Below are 24086 nucleotides of genomic sequence, written 5' to 3'. Positions count from 1 at the left end.
AACTTAAAACGCTGAGCAAATGTCTCTATTCTGCCTGTGTATGTAAGTGGGACCGATGTCAAGGGAGTTGTGCACGTGTATCTGAAGACCGCACAACCAACTGCTTGTGTAGCCAGACTGAGCAAGCACAAACTGGACAAAGAAAAGCCCTGAAAAAACAGGGGTATGCAAACTAGATGGCACATCGTTTTGTCTGGTAATTTCAAATCTATTGGCTGTTTTGTTTTTAAAATGAGATTCAATTTTCATACAAATGCTGGTTCCTAGTGAAAAAGGGAACTCAAGCCTTAAATTAGACACAAAAGAAATCTGGCTTGCATTTTTACCCCCAAGGTTTTCCCAGTTGTGCCTTACTTTTTTCACACTCTCACTGTATTTGTTTCTTTTTGTCTGCTGTTCTGACTCATGCTTTTTCATCAGTCTTCCCTAAGAACATCGTAACATAAAAACCTTCACATTTGAATCATATTTTCAAGTTATAATGTTTAAATGAGAGTTATATTAGGCAGAATTAATTTGCCTGTCCCTGTATAATAGCACTCTTTATGAAGACAAGTACTAAACCAGTTAAGTTTTAAACAGAAAAGTAAACTTTTTTTTTTTTGCTAGTTATTTAGATTATGATTTAGATTGCATTGCCCAGTTGCTGTTATGGTATTGTGGAAATTTTTAACAAACCATCTTAATGTTGTATTTATGTGCAAATATACCTAGACTGTTAATTCTTAGCAGCTGTTGGTAAGAAACATTCCTTCAGTACCACAGCAAGACCTGCTGTAAAATCTCTAAAGAATGCACAGGAATAGCAAACGGGCACAGAGCACACAGTTCTCCTTTGTCTTTGATAGTCTGTCACATACAAAACCTAGCTAACTCCTGAATTGACTATAAATCATTTCTGATACGTAAATATCATTCTGCTCAGCTACAGGAACTAACACACTTCCTATTGTTAGCCCTTTCTGAAAGAAAAAAGAAAGAATTATCCTGCCCTCAGGAACCTTCAGGAGGTGTAGGAGAGGGAGAAGAGCAGAGTTGTTTGCTGAGTTTGTTTCTACTCTTAAACTCTAGAGGGTCTTCACAAATGCAAATCTCATGACCAAACCAAAAGTACTGATAATCAGTGCCTTTAGCATGATTTGTATACTGGCCTATTGACTTAAACCCAAGAGATAGTCTGTTCTCTTGTCAAATAATTGTTGACATTATTTTGTAAAACTTAAGATAGGCTTCTGATTACTGCTTAACGTTGCAATATATTGGGCCAAACATTTGCTACTGACAGTCAAATACTTTTCTGAGAGAGAGAAAAAGAGAGCGAGGGAGATAGTGAGAGCTCAAGGGGGAGAGTTATGCCCTTCTAGCAGGACTGTTTCTGCAGCTGTTGTGTACGTTAATCCAGCGAGCAGATCTCCCAGCACTAAATATAGCCAGTAGGGTCATTTTACACGACAAAATAAATAAATAAATAAATAGAAAGTATTTAACTATGGTGTCACATTAAATTAGGTTTGATTTTGCTTAAGAAGGAAATCCAAATTATGGCATCTTGGTTTAAGGGTGAATACCAGAACGTAAATATTTCAGAATGTGGAGGGAAAATAAGCGGGAAGAAGAATACGGTCCTGGGAAGGAACTTCTCAGGTCATTACAATCTTCTGTTGACTCTTCGGAGGAGTCAGACTGGCTCCGAGGGATTTTGAGAAGCCCACCAATGCTATTCAAGCCCTATATAATGCTGCAGAACATTGTTTCTCTTTCACTGCAATACACATGCTTCAGCACAATTTAAGTCAGTCAGTTTTAAAGTGATTTGTGCCCTGTATATGTCTTATCAGCAATAATTAGCATTCAAATATACATGCTCATCAAACCCTTCTGCACCTGTGCTGCAAAATCAAAATCTGAAGTTGAGGGATTACCTTTTTTAATTCCTCCAGATGTTGCTGCCCAACCCTTGCAGTTAGCGATGACAATTATCCAGAAGTGTGAGATTAAAGTTAAGGAAGCGAGGGAATTCTTCGAGTCTTCAGGAACAGAAACAGCTAGGAGTCCATACAGGGAAGGAAGTTAACCTTTGTTATTGTGAGGATGGCTGTAAGGAGCTGGACAACCTGTCACCACCGGAGCAATAGCATTTGTCAGTTTGCAGGTCCCAAGTTATTTTGAGCAGCGTAAACCATGTGCCCGCAGAGCATTCCACCTCATTGGACAGGGAATCCACTGCTCTGACAGCACCTATGGGCACCGAGCGCCTTCTCCTCACTCATGAAACGTCCCCTATAGATGCTTATACGAGTTTTGCTGATTCATCCAAGAGGCACTGTAGTGGCATTGTATTACTCTTGTCAGCCGGTTTAGACTTCAGCCTTTTAAAATTACTAGTTATTGCTATTGTCTTTATGTTTTGATCAGAACTCCAAGATTACAGTCACTGGGAAACCCGTCAGACAGTAACAATGTAAACGTTTTGTAACTCCAAAGGCAAACTCAGCAAATGTGTGATTTAATAGTAAAATATTCCTGACTTCTTTGAAGCGTTTGATTTAATAAACACAGTGCAAAAATGCAGAAATCCTTAAGGATGGCCTGTAACTTCCAAGTCCTCAAAAAGCCAGCACTTCTAAACTTGTTATCGAATGCCCAGAAATAAACTGTTCGGGGAAAAGTAATTAAAAGAAGCAAGTGAAACTTGGCTGTAACTAAAACTGAGATATAAACATAGGTGGAATGATTTCAAAGTATTTTAAGCAGTACACAGAGAAACCCTGTTACTATATAGAGTTTCATTTCGTAAAACTGAGCTACTGGTTAAAACCTTGACTGACTAAAACCTACCACATCACTTGGAAGATGTAGAGACTAGATTTTCTTTTCTACTCATCCTGTACCCCAGCAACAGAAAATCTGTAATTCTAAACAGTTCATCTTACCAAAAATGCTGCTTGATTGTTGATACTTTATTAAAAATGCTTGTCACAATTCTGGTTTTAAAAGATGAATAAAATTTTATACATTTGTTATGGGGAATTGATATATAGCCAGTTCCGTAGCAAATGATGCAATTAGCTGGCTTTTTGACCATCTCCCAATTCTCTCAAAATGTTATTGAGAGAACGACTTCGCTAGAAAAGAGCTTCTCCTGTGGGATGTAGTTCTTCAGAAAGACGTTTTATGAGGCATAACAGTATGAAAAATCAGAGGTAAAGGCAATTCTTTTATGAAAAATTTCCTGATGCATTGGAGGTAGTTTTCTTTTGTTTCTCTTTTTGTAAAATATTGTCAGAACAGATTGTGAACATTAGTTTGTGGTGAGGTTTCTTCAGTGATGTGGAGAAGTTGTATAGTGAAGTCAGCCCTTCTTTTGGAGCCAGGTTAAGCGTTTTATGGTGATGTCTAATGTAACTTTATACTGGGACTAGAGATCTAATATGTTCTTTATAATATCTGTAACAGTAGATGTGAGCCATACAGTACTGACAGGAACTGCATGTTGATACTGTACTGCACGCTACTGTGGCTTGGACATGACAGTATCTGTAGATGTAGGCTACAAAGTCTGAAGCCTGAAAATAAAGTCTGCTATGTCTGATAACTGTAAATCCATGTGGACTTCTGCTGAGATGCAGTTATTATAAAATGTGCATGGAGTCTTGCTGAGCTGTGAACTGCTCTTTGTGCATGATACGCAAAATTAAGCAATCCAAAGTGACTATTCAATCTGATCCAAAAAAATATGCAAAAACTTTCCACTTTAAGAGAGAGTTTTATATAAGATGCTAGAATTGCAAAATCATTGAATAATCTGTGCAACAAATGAGCTAAGGGTTATGCAGAAAGTACAGCACTGAGAAACCATAAAAGTTATGAGCCTTTAGTGTGGCAAACAGACTGACCATTGTAACAGTAGGTGATACAAGGACAAAACTTCCAGGAAACACAAGAAATCAGAGCATTCACAGTAAATGTGCCAGGTCTTGCAGAGCTGTCATCTTGATAGAGCAACATCAGAGAATTTCAGATTCACTAGTTTGCAAATAACAGCATATAACCCATGAAAATAATGTTGTTGCTCTGCCTACTTTTTTAGAAGATGGTGAATTGAGGCTTTTGGCTGCTGAGCACTAAAAAAACACTTCAGGATATCATGACCTCCAGCTTTCTGTCCTTTTGTCTTTGGTGGCCAGCAGAAGGGGACATCTGCCTCTCTAGGATGAGGCGTTGTATCCTAGAATAAATTACATGAGCACTAATTCTCTCCAGATCTTGTCTGTCAAAGTCCAGAGTACCTTTACAAGCAGAAGGAGTGAGTCTTAGAATAGAACTTTGTACATGGCTGGTTGGCTGTTATTCCACAGTAGGATTATCGAACGGTAATTGTAAACCTTCAGGATTTATCATAAATGGAAAAGTCTTGATTTTCCAGATATAAGGATAAAATGAATACAATCTTATTAATGGCATGTGCTGAACCGTTAATTGAGAAATGAGATGGATTACACATTATTCGGTAGAGAACAATTATTTGACATGTGTGGACTGCCCAAAATTATATGAAGAGTCTGCACTGTTTTTTGGGCGTCATCTGGAGGCATCCCTTAATACCACACATAGTGTCCAGCTTGACAGCAAGCCTGTGAGTACAGCTGGGGCTGGAAGAAGCCATCTGAAGTACAGCATTGGAGAGTTTTAGAGCCTTAGAACATAAGAAGGACAAGGCACCTGAAGATCTGCAGAAGTCATTATCCTTTTAAACACTGATCTACCACCATTGTTTTTTAAACAGCTCAGAGAAGAAGCAGGGCTTAGCTTATTATCCCAGAGTAACTGAGGCAGATGAGCCTTCTCTGGGACATATGCTTGCCATAGTTGCAGTGATTTCAAGGTTACAAGTAAGCCCATAGTACATACAGGTCAGTATCCTGTACCTAGCATATAGCATATATTTGCTTAATTAGTTTGGAATAAGAAATTCTCCAATTCAAGCTACCTCAAGCTCACAATTACACATGTACAAAAATTTATTTTGGCTTTAGAGGTTAGTGCTGGAAATAGTGCTGACAGCTGCAAGTTGGCAGTAAGCTTTGGGACATACATTACAGGGCACCCTGATTAGTTAGATGCTTACCACAGAAGCTAGTGATGAAAAACAGCTGGACAAACCTCAAAATTGTATTCTGAGCAGGAATACCACCTTAGAACAAAAGACATAAAACGGAGTGCTGCTGACATTTAGGCTGGAAGCGGAGAGAAGACAGAAGCAGGACCAGGAGTGGCCATACACATGGAGCCAGACTGAGCATCCAGCACTCCAAGAGAGAAAAAAACCCTGCACCAAGCTGAATGTTAGCAGTGCAACTTACAGGATAAGAGGGCATCAGTTCCACAAAGAAAAACTTCCTGGCAACACATTTTAACAGCTGGTTTGTGAAGTGACTCTAATTTTAATTAAGCTCAACTGGACCAGACCAAGCCGCTTGCAGATCAGGTCCAGTCAGTTTACACACAGCAGCTGTCTGTGTGCCTGTGGGGAGATCGAAGCAGTGAGAGTTTCTGCTGGTACTCTTTAAGGGCAAGTCTGTAAAATGGTGCTGTAGCTCAGGTGATGCTTCCTGACTCATTCAGCCATTATAACTTGATCTGAATTCTTAAGGAAAATGTAAATTTATCAATGATTTAATTGCATACTGTGGACACATCAGTCAAGAAGCATGTGCAGACTCAGAAGAAGATGTTCCAGTCACAAAGAGTCCTAAGAAGCACAAGTCACAGAGTTTGCCACAATTATGTTTCCTCCAGGAGGTGGTCAGTCACTGTCAGTGCTCCTTGCCACCATTAAGCTGATGAAGGTGCTGTACAACACAATAGAAATTTGCTCTTGATTTAGAGGAACAGAGTACATGCTTTTGAAAATCAAATACTGCCTATAAGACTTAATCACAGGTTTCACATGGACTTTATTAAAGCCCAGTCTACGAATGAAAAGACATCAAAAACCCCAATAACATCATACTAATAATTACATAATAATTACACTTACTCTTCAATTTTCATATATAAAAGTTTTGAGAAAAGACACCAAACCCAGCTTAGCATACCAGTTTTATTGATTTTTTTCTGAGCGATAATTGGGAAACACCCAATATACAGTACAACAGCAGACTTTGTTATTGCCCATAAATATGTGCAATAGCAGCAATAATCATTGTGTTCTTGTGACTACCACATATGACCTTTAGTTATATAGAGCAGGAAGACGGTGTTTAAACAGCTATCTTACAAACAGAAAATGTGGACAGATGGGGGGAACTGGAAAAGGAGGAAAAAAATCTCACCATGTCTAAACAAGATCTTCTAGAAGACCATTTTTTTGCCTGTGGTTGTAACCCAATTCCAAATTACTGTCAAAAATATTGTCTTTGTAATTGATCCTAGATTTCTGATAGGGTTTTAGATTGTGATTTATAAAAATTCCCATTGAAAATTCTGGAACCAAAGTACTAAATGTTCCATTTCTTTAAAAGCTTCCTTAAGGTTCTTTACAGTCAAGTTCGAGTGCGGTAGTGATTTTGCAGATCTCTCCAGAGCCTTGTGGAGCACAGAGTTGTACCCACTTTTGGTTTGCATCCCACCACCCACTGGTCTTGCTCATCCCAAGGCTGAACTAATTTCTTTCTATGTAGAGTATGAAATAAACAGTGCGTTAGACAAGTTTGCTCTAATGGGCTGAAAGAGGAACTTCAGAAGAGAGGCTTAGCAGACCTGTAACCATTTTGCTGGTCAAATATGAATGTTGACTCATAAAATACCCACTTTGTCTTTTGTTATACTAGCTTATTGCAAGGGCAGTGAATTGCTCCCTACCTGTGCAGCTTTGGACAACAGCAATGATGTCTTTTCTTGACTAATGATTTTTAAAAACAATCTTATATAACAGGTTGCATCAAACTTTTGCTTCTTTGGGCAACTGCTTGTCTCTATAGATCAGTATTTGCTGTGTGCGCTCTACAAATCATTGAAGTCTGGTAGCGCTGACCCCAGAAAGAAGGCTGATGTGAGCCAACCCTGCACCCAGAGGTGGTGGTAACTTTGAGGAGATCCTACTCAGCCACGTGAGCACTTCCAGGTAGAGCTCATGCACTTTCTATTTGAACCATAAAGGGAAACTATCCACTTTAAAATTTGAATGCTAGCAAATTAACCCAGCTGCTTGTAGAATGTTGTTTAGATATCCCAATTTAAAGGAATAATTTCCCTTACAAAAGGGAGAATGTAGAAGAACCTAATAAAACAATAACTACAGAGGGAACAGTAAAATGGTTGCAAACAGACCTTTTTTGCATTAGTAGTCCAAAACAGACCATAAAAGGGGATCTGATAATGCCAGTTCTACTGTCTTCACCTAATTTGGGACACTGTGTCATTTTGCTATGTTGTTTCAGGTCTCCAACCAAGAGACCACTGGTTGGCACCAACTTAGTCAGATGCTGGTACAGGTTTGCTGGATCTGGCTGTAGCTGATACAACGATGGACCTGTTTTCGTCAGATTATATGTAAGAGAGGGCACTAAGCCAAACACTGTGTTTGTACTTTTGCTGTTCTTTTCTGGGTTTTGCTTTCCCCTTTTCTGTGGCTTGTCTAATTTGTTCTTCAGATAAAACAGGATTAGACCTACAGATCGATCCATTTCAATTTGCTTCTTTACCTTTCTTCAGAACATACACCTCCAAAACATCTAAAAAGGATGTTTATAGCCATAATTAATACCAGCTGAACAGATTGTCAGAGGGACTGGTACAGAGTGGAGGTATCTTGTTACCTAAATCTACAGGAAAAGGAAATACAGGAACATTACTAAAGTCAAAGCCATATTATATACTTTATATTTTGATTATTTGAACTTCTTCTTCCTTTATTTGTATTGTAATAAAAGTTTATTTTTTTTCTCCTGGTAGCTGTTTCTATGGTTGATATTAAGCAGACCTGACATCTACACTGTCTGCCTTTGTTAACCACTTACTGTTGTCCAGAGACAGGGTCATATACATGAATGCTTTTGACTTGGGGTTGAGATTAACACACACTGCATTATGGACTGTATTTTTAAAAGTGGATTAAAAGTCAGTCTAGTGAGGCGTATTTTGTAACCACACTGTCTCTATTTCCAATTACACATTCGTCAAACAGAGATTTACAGTGCAGTCCTTATTCTTATCACTTAAATGGCATTGCACATCTAGAACAGAGAACAGGATTTCATCCAGACTACTTACAAAGAAATTCCAAACCCCTTAAAGAGCTGAGTGACTTCACTGAGCACCCGTCTGTAAGTGCTTTTAAGATAGAAGAACGGAATAAGTTGGCTTATTTTGTTTTGGCTATATTTGTGGAAACCTGATTAATATGAGTTGCATGGTAATGAGGAAATTATACTTAAGAGGTTCTTGCCTTCTGTCTGAACTAAGAACTTGTATACCATTTGTATGAAATATAGGTTATCTTCAGTATCTTTTTTCTAATCAGGTACAGTGGCTTTCCAGTGTATGTATTTGCTTTATATTAGAGGCCCTGAGGCCTACAGCAGATTAAACACAAAGGGACAGGCAGCTGGCAGGAGCCTGAGGCAGCTCAGATCTGGACCTTTAGGGTTTTAGAGTAACCAAAGCAGAATGCACGGCTGGTGTTTTGAGCATCAAAGGCTTTTGTGCCTGTTACAGACAACTAGAACTGTAGAGAACATCACTTCTAGTCAGATGTTTAATAGGACAAAACATTCAATAACGTAGTTGCCAAAATTATACTTCATGAGACACATTTCTAATTAGAGTGTCTTAAAGGATTGTTGCTCTAAGAGAACACAGAGAGGGCATTCATGGATAGTCTACATTTTAAAAATAATTTCTTGAGACCTCTTGCTTCCCAAGCAGACTTAGATGAGAGTTTTGGTGATTGATCAGCAGTGTGCTTGGCTGTCAGCTCATCTCTGGACTGGTGGTCATCAGGTCACCTCAGCTAGGTAGGGATGGGATAAACGGTTTGGAGGACAGCAACAGGATTGTTCAGTGAGGTGACTAGAGGAACGAAAGACGAGAGCTTGACATGCGTAGGTTAGGTAGCAGGAGAGCATAGTTTGATAACAATTTCCTGAAATATGGCAGAAGCAAACTCCGTGGAAAGGAGAGACTGTGTATGGTATATTACAATGGTGCAACAGGATGAACTGAGAAATGATCAGTCTGAAGGGCCACAGCTGGGGAAGAGAGATTATATTCATACTTACTAGGAACCTATCATCTCGACACATGGTGGCAGCAGAAAAGCATGGCAGTCTTTGTGCTGACAAAATGCAGCAGTGGCCTGTGGAGTTAGGGGAATCGTGTTGTCTGGATATAGCTAGGAGACTCAGTGCTAGCTGCTATTATTTGACCCCTTGTGCGTAGCATTCAGAAAGCAATGACTCTGCCTACCTCTCTGATTGTACAGACAAGGGAAAAAATCAACTTCTGCAGAAGTTCTATAGATCCATGGGTTTTAAAATTTTCCTCCTTTGTATTAAATCAGTGCTGTTTTGTAATGAAAACATAACTAGGATATCATTCCCAAATGCTGAATCTCATTAGGTGGCTGATTTGAGAAATGGTTACTGTTTTACCAGTACTTTAATGTGTCACCTTATTCTGCAGACTTGAGATCAGTTTACCATCCCCTCCCAATATTCTGGCACTCTTCCCCTTATGCTGCCTCATCTGTCTGGAACGCCTTCCCTCAGGCCACTGAGTCACCTTACCACTTTAAGTGTTGCTTGTTTCATTGTAATTTTAAACTGACTTGCATTATAACATAATTTGTAAAAATTTATATGAAGATGCACTGCAAAAATGGTATCAATGGACACTGATGAAGTTTCAGAAAACCTGATTGTTTAGGATACGACTTTACTGACAGAATTAATTTTAAAGTAAGGGTCTTTTTTATCAAAACACAAGCAAACTTTCAGAAGGGACAGAGATGAGTAATTTGATAGTACCAGCTTATTAAACACCAGCAGTATTAGAATCACTCTGTCTAGCTAAAGAACAAGTGGTATTCAGAAAATGTAAGCTCACTTACCAAAGTAAGGATCATGACCCAGAAAATTACCTCAGAACAATGATAGCAGGAAGTACTGACCATTCTGACTAGCCATGCAAATTGTTAACTATGCCAAATGTGACTTTTTCATGAGTATGTAAGTCAGAGAAAGAAAGAGAGAGAGAAAAAAAGAGAGTATGATATACCTAACAGGAAACTAAATAAGACCTCTAATTCATTTTAAATAAATCACCTAGTAATAAAATATGCTTATGACTGCTTTCCCAGGCCACATTTAAGCCAGTGGTTCTGCTTATGCAGTTGTCAGTCTCCAGAACCATCTAATGTCCAAACAGTCAAAATACTAATTTGCTCAATGGAAGGAGTCAAAAGTTATATCACAGGATTTAAAATATATTCTGATCTGTTAAACCACGCATATTACAAGCCAAATTTAGACCAACTGGTACATCAGTGACATGCAGTAATGCCATGTGCTATCACACAAGTTATCAAAAGGAATTTTTGTTCTGCCTAGGGTGCTTTTGAAAATGCTTTTTTAAATGTCTCACTTCTTTTTGTTTCAGAAAAGGAAGAATATTGGAAGACTCCAAACTGTGACACTTAGAAAGAAAATATGAATGTTGTGGTAAGTATTTTTCATTTACTCTGATTAGCAAAAGCCTTTCAAAGCACAGCAAAACCTTTTTGGCATGCTTAATGGGTGGTGTGGAGCTGTGGAAACTCAATACTTGAACTACATTTTAGACATAGTGCTCTTAAAGTGTATGCTTAATGTTAAATCAAGACAACATAGTAAATCAAGAAAACATCTATTTTATAAAGAAATATTTACTATTTTGAAAATTCAAAGGCAGCATATGAAGACCAAGCCTATGTTTTCATTAAGTGGTTAAAAAGATATACTTCCAATTTTCTTGTGTATTTGTTGAAAAGCTAAGGGATTACCTGTGTAGATCCAGTTGTATATTCTCATTCAAGGTGTTAATATAACTTCATACTGTCCAAGAGTTTGACATCTGAGTGACTAGAGGCAGTCACCTAAGTCTTTACTCACCGCTTTTTGAAAATCAGAATACTTGTTTTGAAGACACATACTTCTCAAAGTCTCAACCATAATGTTTATAACCCATGGGTACTGTATATGAAAACTACTCCTCCTGTATTGAGTGGATTTGTTTTGTTGTGCATTGAGCTGTTGAATAGGATTTGAGGTGTTTCAGTGAACAGAGAAGTTTAAGTGGTGGCTGGAGCAGGAAGGGAAGCCAGAACTGCTGGTATGATGCTGTGGTGGATAGAGTTTACATGAAATGCATTTCAGTTTGCTGGCGGCGCTGCATGAAAGGAGTATAAACTTGTATTTTTTCATATTTGACCTACTCAGTTGTGGGTTTTTGAGCTGTGATATAAACCCATCAAGACTCAGCTGATTTAAATTGGCATTAGTTCCATTGACTTCCATTGAGAAACAATTTACCAATCTGAGGGTTTGACCTAGAGGAAACAGGGAAAATGATGGCTTTGAGTTACTGGGTAGGGAGGGCCAAGAGAAAGAACTTAGTGGGAAGAACTTCCAGAGTTTTCCCAGCTTTAGTCAAGATAATAAAGTTTAAAATCCAAGAACCAATGAATAATTTGATTCCCAAGACTGAGGCCTCTAATAAGAGTCTCCACCTCACAGATATAGCTACTTTCTGTATGCTCCACAGGCTCCTTTTGGTTGTATTATGTAACCAGTTAGGGAGGGATGACAGTGCTCCAAGCAATATTGTTTCCTTTCCTGGTTTTGAAAAACTTAGGAAAGAAACTCTTTACATAATTTATGCTTCCTAATTCTGAAATACTTGTTCTCTCTTTATGTGGGGCAAGAGAAAACCTTTGGTTCTTTTGCAGAAATCTCTCTGGTCTAGATCCTGAGATGCAGGATTTGATGCAACCAAATGTTCTGATTATATCAGAAAATATGTGATGATGAATATATTATTAGTTTCTAGTTTTATTCTTGTTATGTTGATCACTATATGTCCAAAGAAATTATGGCAGAGGCAAGTATGATATTTGAATCTTTAATTTCTCAAATATTTAAAAAATTAAGTTTCCTGAAATATAGCTATAAACATAAATTTATTTGGTAATTCTTGAGCTTTTAAATCTCACTTCAAAATATGTAAATTTAAATTATATTTTAAATTATATTTTAAAAAACCATTTTAATTCTACTTGTCAAATGGTATTTCTTTTAACTTGCTGTGATTTTGTTAGAAAACATCAGGAAAATTAATGTAATAACAGTATCTGTTTTGTTGTTACTTGGGCAAAGAGTGAGTTCCGTATCCAGTCAAAATTAGCTGTGAAACTAATGGTGTAGGAACTTCTAAAGTGAAGACTTTAAAGTTGTATGTATTGCTATTAACTATTTTAAACTCTTAGCCAAAAGATAACAGTTTTCGTAAATTTTACTTGAAAATGTGCAGACACTGTAATCCCCAATACTAGATTCTTAAGAGATCATTGCTGATATAACTCACTGGAAATCATGACTATTTGTAATGGTTACAAACAAAACACTTCTAGGTTCATGTCTATTATAATTCTGCAGGGAAGCCAGTAGGGATTATTATAGTTATGAACAGACTATTTTAATGCTTACGGTTATTATAAACTCAGAAGATAACACAAACAGGTTTATAATGGTGATGAGTTATTTAGAGGCTCAAACTTGAACAAGCGGTCAGGAAAAATTATAAAGGTCACGTGTCATATGCCTCTCAGGAAAAGTGATTTTTAATCCTAATGCTGCTTATTACTTGGCCATAAGGCCAAATAAGCATTTTTGTCGTTCATTTTACTAAAAAAGAGAAGAAGCTATCCTCAAAGGAATTTAATTTGTAATACTTATACTGTCAAGAGCCAGTTTGCCCGAGTTTGCTACAAGCTTGTAAGCATATAATACTGTTTGTATTTAATTCTTTGAATTTGCAAAAGTTTTATCACATTGGGCACAATATTTTTTTACAAGTCTATGGGCTAAAAAATGTTGTGGCAGTGTTTTCTGATGAAATTGGAGTTTCAAGCTGACTTGCCTGCTTGTAATCTGTCGCATTTTGGGTGTCTCCACTGGGTCATGGGGGGAAGAAAAACTGCTGTGTCTCAGTTTGATACTGTGGAAACGCTGTGTCTTTTCCTCAGACAGTCTGGGGAACAATCTCTCTTGAATCTCCAGGGATCCAAGCCTTAGGACTACTTTCAAATTTGTATCTATGTATGTTTACAATTCATTTTGCTGTTCTAGAACCCTGCCCAGAAGCTGGAAATAGCCCTCTTTTATGGAAGTAAATATATGTGTGTTAAGCAGGGACTATCCAGTACCCCTCAAATGGTCATTTCTGATTGGGACCAGTGATCATATTTAGTGGTGTCCTAGTGGCTTGCTGACATTAATGATACGAAAGCCTTCATCAATCAGATATAGGTGATGAATCACTGCTCCCTCCCGATCCAAGAAAAAAAAAGCCAGCTAAATGCAATGGAAGGTTGGCACAGGTGGCTGCTCTACTGTTTCTGCTTCCAAATGATATACAGTTGCTTTGGCCTCCCCTTTACAAGCTTGAAGTTTTAAATTGAAACAGTGTTTTGTATGCTGGTAGACCAAATAAACAAAGAAACCTTATCCCCAAAACATTGCCCCAAGATCTTCAGGAGAGAAATAAGAGCCTCTAAGTCACTCATATTAAAAAATCAACAAGATTGTCAGCATTTTGCACAACTCCAGTGTCAGTAAACAGAAACAAAAGATTACAAGTTTGTGGCAATTTTTCTTCCCTAAATGGGAGCTTAGTAAGTATTAGCATAGGAGGTCTCCAGGAACATGAGGAGTCAATAGGTTTCTCTGCGTACAAATTGTGTGTAGGTAGCAGCAGTGATTCTATTTTTCACACAGTTGTGAGGATTTGATTACTCATCTCATACAGCTCACTTTCCTTCTGTCTCCAAAATAATTTTTTTTTTTTGAATCTTTTATTCTAATGCTGAGGTTGAGACTTACATCGTAGGAAATTCAGAATTACAGTCCTCCAAGGACTCCATGCTCTGACTGCTCATGTATAATTTCTGTCGAGCTCCTTAACAACCTCTACAGGAGAAACCTCTTTTTTTCATCTGTCCAATAGTCTTCGTCCACTGTGAATATTTAATCCACTTTTTGAACAGAGATGCCCTGTACTGTAGTTGATACAAATGGCACAGATTCATTACCACTTTGACACCACATTTCAGTCCATGCTATACCAAATATCTGTCAGTTGCTAACTGCACCAAAATAGATCTCATAGTATCATGCCCCCCCTGGGTTTCAGTAAAACATGTGAAATCATGAGTCTTACGCTGAATTAAATCACAAAAGCTGCAGAGTACTGTCCAATCATCTTACTAAACAGAAATATCTTTGTTGCAAAATAGTCCCATATTTTTGAGCAATAACTAGTAGCAGAAACAGCTGGATATAGTTTGAACATAGTGGTCACAGTTTGTGCCTCAGAGTTATTTTCTTCTCAGCTATTCGCAGAGTCCCACCATAGGAATAGAGAAAACAGCATGTCCTGACAATTGTTTAGGCACAGGGCCACAGGCTATTACACCTAGCTGATGGTGGAATCCTCTGCTCCTCAAGACACATGCTGTATTGTCTTCTCTCCTAGGAATCAGCCCTAACATCCATTTCATGCCATGCCTGTTGTGACCTCTGATAGTCAAATGTTTCCTTACAGTTTATTTTTTTTTTCCTCATCTGCAAGTGTTATTCTGGTCTAGAACCTTTTCCTTCACTATTTCTGTTCCTATACCCAAACACATCCATGCTTATCTTCCTACAGCCTGGAATTTTTTTTTTTCCTTTTTTTCCTTACTTCTTGTAAAGCCAAGGACTTCATCACCCAAGAAATAGGGTGGGGAGAGACCTGAATATCAGGAAAAATTCAGTCTGGCTCAACAGAGAGGGGGCTTTATCATGGTATTTCTGGTTTCCATACCAGCATGATTTTTTCTTCCATTCCCAGTTCTATTCCAGTAACAACAAACTTAATTCTGTGAAGTAAATGCCAGCTCCCACCACACCTCTAAGAAAAGAGACCATCTGTGTTATTTTCAGTTAGTTTTCCCCTCTGCTGTCTCACAATCCCCCTGAGAGAACAGATCCCTCCACCCCACCTCTGTTTACACGAGCACCTTTCTCCTTTCACAGTCAGGTCACCCTGTGCTTGGGATAAGAAACAACACTAAACAGTCCAACATGGAAATTTGCAAAGAAGCCAAGAGTGCTCACCATGAAGTGGTGTGACCAGCCTGTGTGTGAGCCTCAGTTCTGGTCCTCTCCTGTGCCTCTTTGTTCTCTTCAGTGCAGGCTGCTACCTTTCTGCCTGCTCTTTACGAAATAGTAAGAAGGCTAATTTTAGGGTGCTTCATCATCCTGCCATGCAAAGACACAGTGTCATGTCAGAATCAGCAGCATGTGGCACCACTTGGAGCTGCTATTTTATAAGCTGAGATTCAGCATGTTCTCAAATTGGTCTCTGTAGGGCAGAACTGGCTCAATTCTTGATGTTACATTCGTGTAGGATTGCATCTTAAAGATCAGTTTTGGCCTGACCAAAAGCCCAGTTTAATGACATGGGAACTGGTGTCTCAGCATCCAATGCTTAAGCCGTAAAAACGGTGTGAATTGCCTGGTGTTCAGTTAGCACCTGGGCTGCTGATCTATTTATAACAGAAAAATTATCTATTTATAACAGAAAAATTCATGTAATAGTGTGAAACATCACTGCAATAGGAAGAGAACGTGCCACATGTGGGAAAGGGCTGCACTCCCAACCCTCTGTGTAGGATGCTCGAAAATGTTCAGCATCTTCAGCCCCAACCTGCAGGTGCCTGGGCACTTGTGTGGCTTCTGCCATTACTGCCAGGACACGGGGTAGTCACTCTGAGTGCCAGCTGCAGTTTGTGTGGGCTTGGGGATATTGGATCTGTGCAAGAGCTTCATACCTAATGCAAAGGTCAGCTTGTTTCCTTCATTGTAGTCTTCCTGTCTGGGATTCATCCTTGTCCTTCACTGCTTTTCCATTTTCTTTACATCCGTCACCCTATAAATAACATTCTTTTGGCTATTTCAGCTATATTTTGTGGCCTGAGAGGATAAGGGGAATAGGACGTTGCAGGTTTTTGGTTTTGCTTATCTTATTTGAAGATATGACTCCTCAGCTTATCCTTAAACAGCTCCCTTAATTGGCTGCCTCGAGTTAGACACAGAACTTGCAATATTGTCGATTTAGTATTTATATAGTGATGTACCTTCACAAACAGGTCAAAAACTATTTAGTTGGGTTTTTTTTTCACCATATCGCCATCAGTTAATAAATAGTTGGTCTTACGGGTAAGCACATTGCATTTGAGCTAACCAAAAGCATAACAGTGAGCAGGGTGGGCAGACAGAAAACTAAAACATGCTCAGCTATAAAGTAGCAGAGCGTATAAACCACATACTCAGTGTGTTATGTGTGGGTTACGTCTGTCTACATAGGCACTTTCATTAATTCACTAACATCCAAATACTGATACTGTGAAGACTATAAGGTTAAAATGTAAAACTGAAATGACATAAAAGGGTCTGACAGTACCTTATTTGTAAGGCTATTTGCATTCTAAAGCCTTTCCTTTGTCTTAATCAAGAATATTCTACACAAAGGCTTCACACAAAGGTTAGTAATTTCTCACAGCAAAATGCTGACATCTCTTAATTTCATGTTCTCAGCTGTTCTGGACAGCCATTTCTATTTTCTGTAGTCTGTGACACATCAGAGTATAAAACAAAGGGGTTTGAAATAAGGAATTAATGTTTATGAAGTATGTACTGAGTGTTGCCAGGAGAAAATGGAGGCAGAGAGCAGAGTCCATCTCTGTTACTAGCTGTACAGAAAGTTTTATTCCATAACACAGTAGCCTTCAAAAACATGTATATTAACTGAATGATGTTTTCCACTAATAGAGCATAAAGTATACATTAGTAAACACGATATACAATTATTTTCATTTTTGTATTATTTGAATGGGTGATTAACTGGGGTACAATTTAAAAAACACAGTTGTGCTGACAGCAATCACAAGGCAGTAGCTAAGCATTGCTATTTTAATAATGGTAGGGCAACTGAAAATAGTTTTCTGCTTGCTATGACCATCAATAGGACGACCATGCAATTGCAATACGAAACCCTCTGTGCTAAGGTGCTTAGAAGGAATAAATCCCTTCCGCGAAGTTAACTAGATTTACATTTCTTGTTTTCACTGCATTTTGCATCGCTGCAAAATACTGTACTTTTTACAAGTACTAGAATGGACATTGGGAATTTTGAGGTGCAAGCCTGCTCACCCATGGTTCTCTTGGCCACTGCAACTACAGAACCACATTTTGGCAGATTTAATGCCAGTGGGTGCAGAATTGGTTGTACTGAGTGGCAGGGAGTCCACATGGCAACGTGGCGTCAGAGCAGGTTCTCCCTTCCCCACGGTGCCATGCGGGAAGGGCCTGTCTCAAGGCATTAAGACAGGCAGGATATGGCTTCTCTGGCACAGAAAAGAAAATTTGCTAAGATAGGTAGTAAGTGGAAGAAAAATATGGCTTATACTTTATTTGAAGACACATTTGAATTATTTAACTTAGAGCAATCTGATTTTAGGACTAAAATAACTCTTTTAAATAAAATAGCTACGTCTGTTGCTGCAGGAAGTTGAGATTTGTGCAACATTGTATGTTGTTTCATGCTTTACATATTTCTTATTTAATGTGTTAGGTCAGTTATACCAAAATCCTTTGCTATGTAAAAATTGTACTGGGCATATAATGTTCTCATCAAGTACACGGACATACCCCCACATGCTGGTCAGAGGACACATTGCACAATGAACGACAGTATTTAAAATGTGCTTCACAGTGTAATTATTCGCAGTTACTACTTGGGTGATCTTACAAATAAAGGGAAATGGAAGTTTAGAAGAAAATGAAATGTTTTCCTCCGTTTGCTATGTAACAGCTACTGCTAACCTTCCGTTCTTACATGCAGAGTGGAAAAGGCAAATCACTCCCATCTCTCCTTTAAATAACAAACCTGCGTATTTGCTACCCTGAAAAGTGCTGCATCATTTGGCTTTTGTCAGCTATGCAGTTATCTCATTTTCTCTATGTGGGAATTTAATATTTCTGGTTTGGATCTTTACTAATAAATTTACAACCACAAATCCTGAGAAGCCCTGTAGAATCTTACCTATTTAGATACACAAAAGAGCGTTTAAAGGCTGGACCGAGACATCCCATTTGCTATTTTTGTAAAATGCTTTCCACTACAGGGCAAAATGACACCTAACACAGAACCTTTCCTACCCACAGTTAAAAACCCCTCACTTGCTGTGAAGTATGCTTGGTCCTGGCCTTTTTTACTTCCTCACCTACCTAAGGGTGGATCCCAGAACTACTATAGGGAGGCTGCTAAATAAGGAAACCGCATTTGGAATCCCAGCCCAGTCCAAATACGATTTTCCTTTCACTACTACACAAAATCCTAGGAAGAAAGCTAAAAAATGTGTCTAGCATGTAAACTTATCTTTAGTTGCTCTGCTAGAGACGTGGGTTTGGTGAAAAAAACGTTTTAATGTGCCCGCCTTGTCTATGCTCTGACACTGAGAAAAGCTTGTGAGCGGAATGCAGAAGTCAGAAAACTGACAGAAAACTGAAAACGTTTCTGTGGAGGGGTACGGCAACCACCCCCACCCGCCTTGAAGCTGGTGTTTATGTAGGTGCAGCTACACCGTCTGGATCACGCTCAGGGAAGAAGCCCGTTGTGTCATAAGTTAATGACAGGTAATTGGAGTATGAAGAACAGTTTGTGCCTGCTTCTCCCTGGCGGATCCAGTTCCTTCCTGCTCTCTGATCTCATTCTTTTCATGCCCTCAGAGATCAAGCAGAGGCTTCTGCAGATCTCCGTAGATCACGGATAAGGAACAGCAACACCAGCCAAGGCTCTTAACCACTCTGCAAGGAAGGAGAAATATGCCATCACAAAGACCTCTTCTCAGCAAACACAGAGGTAGTGATTTGCTCCAGAACATACTCAATTTTTTAAATTCTTGATTTAAAAATAGTGCTCTGATACAACGATGGTACGCTTTAAAGCTGCAGTATGTCTTGTTCGCAAGCCAAAAATATGTACAGCTGCAGTCACCGCCCCAGAACGTGCACTGAGCTAACAGCACCCTCCCGCATCCAGCTCTGCTCTTCTCCAGTGCCGTCCTCCAGGCGCACCGGGAGGACGCAGGCATCACGCCAGCATTCGTCACTTCATGGTCATTCTCCTAAATTTCTTCTTCGTTGGCAACTCGCTCAGCCTCTTCGCGGCCCAACAGCGGAAACCGAAGCCACTCTGAGAGTCACCTCGCTCCGAGCCTTGCTCGGGGCCCGGGTAGCACCCCCGCCTCGGAGCCCCCACGCCCCGGCACTAAACCGCCGCCCCCAGCACGGCCCCAGGGCACAGACCGCCCCCCGGGGCCCCGAGCCCCGCCGAGCGGGCGGTGCCTCCCGCTGCCGAGGTCCCGGCTGACGTCACGCCGCGCCGCCGCTGCGTCACCGGCCCCGAGCACGAGGCCGGGGAGGGAGGCAGGCGGGGAGGCAGGCAGGCAGCGGAGCGGGCCCGTCTGCGGCCCCGCCCTCTGAGTTGGCGCCTGCGCAGAAGCGGCGGTCGGGCCCTGTCACCGCTCCGCGCTGGGGCCGCTCACGCCCTGGCGGTGGCCGGTGGGTGCCTGCGGCGGGCCGGGCCGGGCCGGGCCGGGCTGGGGCGCGGCTTCGCGGCGCCGGGAGAAGCGGACCGGAGCACCTCGCCGCCGCCGGTGAGTTCCGCTGGGCCGTGACGCGCCGCTGGACCTCTGCGGACCCGGGCGCTGTCCCGCGGGGCGGACGAGAAAGCGGAGGGGGCCGCGCTCGGCCCGTGGGGCCCCACCGCAGGGCCGGTGGGCTCGGCGGCTGTGGGAGCGGGGCGGGACGAACGGCAGTGCCCGCAGCGTGGGGGAACGGGGAGGGCAGGTGCGGGGCGGCCGGTGGGCCGGGGCGGTTAGGATCGTTACGGGCGACGGCGCTCAGCAGTTGCGGGGCGTGCTGAGGGGACCTCGGCGCCTGGCGCCGCCCCCTCGGAGCGGGCGGAGGCCCCACTCCGGCCGCCGACCTCCGCTCCTCCGCCGGGGCTGGCCCGGCCCCGCCCGCGGCGCTGCCGCTTTCCCCGGACCCCAGGGCGGCGGCTGTGCCCGGGGGAGTCTGTGCCCCAGGGAGGGGAACCCAGTTAAGCCCGTGCCGCAGGCTGGCTGCGTTTGGCAGGGGGTGGGCGAACGCGGGCGCTGTCCCGCTGGAGGGGGCAGCCGGAGCGGGCAGGAGCGTGTGGTAGTGCCCTGGGGAGCGCCGGGCGCGCAGCCCGCGGCTGGGGCGATTGAAGAGCGCGTCAGTGGCCGTGCACGGTGCGATTACACAGCCCGCTCTAGCCTGCGGGAAACATCCAGACTCTTCCTGTAGCACCGTTACTCACTCTCTGCTAGTAGAAAATGAGTTGGGTGGTTTCCCTCGCGTTCTGTGTTTGGTGTCGGCATTGGACTGCTTTTGACGTCACACGTGGTAGTATCCAGCAGCTGACAATGTGAGTTGGCTTTAACGACTACATACAGGGATAAAATACTGTCGTGATTTGAGATCAAAGTACAAAACTTAATTGGCTACTGACTTAACAAAACAACCCCCCCACCTTGTCCGGAAATGCATAGCTGCTTTAATAGAAACAACTTCTTTTTGCCCCACTGGAGAGGAAGATAAATCTTGACTACAGAAATCTCAAAGCATCATAATCATACTTTTCTAACTTCTTGTGTTGCAGGTTGAAGTTTGCATTGCAGTCGCTGCTACAGATGTGTGAAATTTGCTGTGGCATAGCTATGTCTTAGCTGAAAACGTCTTCATTTTTGATGTCCCCTTCTGAATGTGGTAGGATATCGCTAGTGATAGCTAGGGAAATATTTGATCATGCATCATCTCCTGAGATAGGTAAACAGAATGAAATATATTATAAGCTGTTTGGCTGTTTTGGGGTGGTTTTTTGTTATGAGATTGCAAAAATAAGCATCTTGTTTCCTGCATTTTGGCTTTTGCAGAGGAAAATAGTTCATCCTGTTGTGCTGGCAAGAATTCTGCCCTTTGGTTTATGTAACACTTAGGTGCTAACTGCTGGCTCGCTGCTCTGAGCATTTTTACATTTAGGGTTTATATGTCTTATGACCCTGCAGAATGTAAGACTGAATGCGTTTGTAGTGCATTGTATTCCACATTCCATTATTCATGCTGTCTTCCAAATAATGGTCACAGATGATAATTTATAGCAATTTATATGGTATAGCATTGATTTTTAAATTGTTCTGAAAATATGGGGAAATGTACTATCACGAAGTGTAGTGTGAGTAACAGTGAAGACATTGTCATAAATTCTTCATCATCTGCAGTATTACAAAGGAAAGTGAAGTGTAGCTTTGTGTCCTTTCCCGATAGGTGCAGAGTCTGTCAGCACGTATACTGGTAATTGCAGTTTAGGCATTAGGGATGGGAATTTGCACGGGGGAGTTTGTATACGTGGCTTCCTGTTACCGCAGAGTAACTATGAAGCTATAACCTGTGTTGATTGCAGTGCAAGGCTGGGGACTTGAGTTTCAGCTATTTATTTTCTATTAAATTTTAAGTTCAGTTGACTCATGGTTGTTTAAGTGTAGTGATTGACACATCATATTATTCTTTGTGTTGCATAACTGGATTGATCAGAGCTGACCAATTTTTTCCAAGCTATGAGTCAACTGTTGTTTCGGGGGATGATCTTGAGGCCGTACACAGTGCTTTCAGGAGTTGTGCAGCTCCTTGTGTAAATAAACTAGCCTGTACTGTCTTCTTAAAAGATGTTTGTGGTTGTTTCCACTGGCTAGAATTAGTTGTGATAGCTATTTGTATAGTTCTGGATTAGGGATTAGAGAAGTTTTACAAAGAATGGTATTTTAAATTTTTGAAACAAAGTTTTATAGAACCGAGGACTTGCACGTCTTAAAAGTTGTATCTGAAATGGGAAGGAAAGCATTTTACTGCAGTTAATGTAAATACTGTCCAAGAAAGCAACTTACACTCTTAACAATTGTTCAGTGTTTCAATATATTGGTATATAGAAGGTGAACTTGTGGATTATGGGCTGTATAGAAGATAACATAAACATTAGGGACGATACTGAAAAACTGTACTTTTTTTTTTTTTTTTTTTGAACAGCTACACAGAAGGGATATTCTAGAAAAGTGAAGTTGGAAGATCTCTGTGACCAAGAGAAGCATAAACATGTTGTGCTGGGGAAATGCATCTTTTGGACAGCTTGGATTGGGTGGAATTGATGAAGAGATTGTTTTAGAACCCAGAAAAAGTGATTTTTTTTTAAATAAAAGGGTCAGAGATGTAGGGTGTGGACTGAGACATACTGTTTTTGTCCTCGATGATGGGACTGTTTATACATGTGGATGCAATGATCTAGGACAGCTAGGGCATGAAAAAGCCAGGAAAAGACCCGGTAAGTTTAGAAGTAATGAATTGCGGAGAATACGTGTGATTCCGCGTGTATTTTTTGTTTTGTCATGTTACATCAGACCCAAGGCTGCCAGTGTCGGTGTATGTGCTGAATTGTATGTATGGTAGTTCTTCCAAGAATGGGCATATTTTTAACTTGAAAAGCATTCCTTTGCTTGGATTGCATCTTATTACAGTTGGAAATAACCAACTGTGAAACATGGCCATCCCCCTGTATTTTTGCCTGCTGTACAGCTGGACAGTGCCACTATTTTTTATTTCCAGCATGGATTCAGTGTACCTAAGGCCGTGGGAGACTCGGTGGTTGTTTTTAGTCTCAAGGGGAGGGAACCTGCTTCAATACATGGGTTAGCATCGTACTGTATGTACGGATTTGGCTGCTGGAATATGGTAGCAATTAATATTTGGCATACCATAATTGAGAAAAATACTGTGTGTTTTTAATCGTCTAATATGTGATGCAGAGCAGGTCTGATTAAAGCAATGCTCTTAATTTTCTTTTTTTTTTTTTTTTTAAGAACTAAAAATAAAACTTTTGATAAAAGACTTTTCAGCATATGCGGCACTACAGGAAGAGGATTTGGAAAAGCCTAAAGGATGCAATCTAAAACTTCTTTGGGCTTTTTTCTTCCTATCTGTTACATGCATGTTTCTGCTTCCTGCTAGAACAGTTCTATAGCAGAAATCGGTAAACATCTTGCAGGGACTGCAGAGGAGTGTGCACATGGGCTCCCTTCAGAGCTGTGCATGTGAGTCATATCTGCGTGCTACTGAGAGATACGGAACAGTGCTTCTGACAGTGCTTAAAGCATAACGTAAGCAAACTGAAAAGCCTTAGTAAGAGCTTATTCTAATCACTGTTACAGCAATTTTACAAGTTACTTGGCACAATAATCGATACAAATATTGCACGTGGAAATAAGGCATTATGCTGTGTTTTAGTAGTTCTCTTTTATTCAGAGTTTCGGATTTGGTGCCAAGTAAAGATTTTTCATGTAGTTGATGCGTAACTTTTAAAACTAATTTGGGCTTCTATTGGGAAACAGTAAATGGTTATTGAAACTGATAAACTTGAATCCTGTGCAAGCATCTGCTTCATGAACATGAATAGAAACTCAGCTTGTCAAACTTAATCTGAATAATTGTTACCCACTTCGAAAATGATGCTGAATTGTCTTTAAAAGTTACAGTAAAAATGTCTGACTCTTAACTTTTTGGTGTTTTAAACCAGCCTTGTATGAGCTTTCATATGTAAAGAGCAAACACCTACTATAATCTTTCTTTTGTTAACATGCTCAGACACAGCAGTTG

At 40.6% G+C, this 24086-nt stretch overlaps 2 protein-coding genes across 12 annotated transcripts in view; one reads left to right on the top strand and one right to left on the bottom strand.

Moving 5' to 3' along the window:
• The window catches only part of MYPN (myopalladin), a 72855-nt gene extending 57345 nt beyond the window's left edge, over positions 1–15510 (bottom strand). The window contains exon 1 of one of the 3 annotated variants that reach the window (XM_075758863.1): positions 15414–15510. The gene's annotated coding sequence lies outside the window, so the exon portion shown is untranslated. Of the gene's footprint in view, positions 1–1922; positions 2381–15413 lie in introns of those variants that run through there. The other 2 variants (XM_075758865.1, XM_075758864.1) reach the window with 2 other exon arrangements.
• Positions 10393–24086, top strand: part of HERC4 (HECT and RLD domain containing E3 ubiquitin protein ligase 4) — a 45781-nt gene continuing 32087 nt past the window's right edge. Inside the window, exons 1-5 of one of the 9 annotated variants that reach the window (XM_075758868.1) lie at positions 10393–10556; positions 10660–10721; positions 19089–19221; positions 21046–21212; positions 22467–22758. In XM_075758868.1, the coding sequence (XP_075614983.1) occupies positions 22533–22758 (226 nt within the window). In that variant the 5' untranslated portion in view covers positions 10393–10556; positions 10660–10721; positions 19089–19221; positions 21046–21212; positions 22467–22532. Of the gene's footprint in view, positions 10557–10659; positions 10722–12091; positions 12139–19088; positions 19222–19818; positions 20018–20303; positions 20812–21045; positions 21213–22466; positions 22759–24086 lie in introns of those variants that run through there. The other 8 variants (XM_075758875.1, XM_075758870.1, XM_075758871.1 and 5 more) reach the window with 8 other exon arrangements.

This window comes from Balearica regulorum, chromosome 7 (genome assembly GCF_011004875.1).
Source record: "Balearica regulorum gibbericeps isolate bBalReg1 chromosome 7, bBalReg1.pri, whole genome shotgun sequence".
NCBI lineage: Eukaryota > Metazoa > Chordata > Aves > Gruiformes > Gruidae > Balearica > Balearica regulorum.
This window is presented reverse-complemented; position numbering and strand designations above follow the sequence as displayed.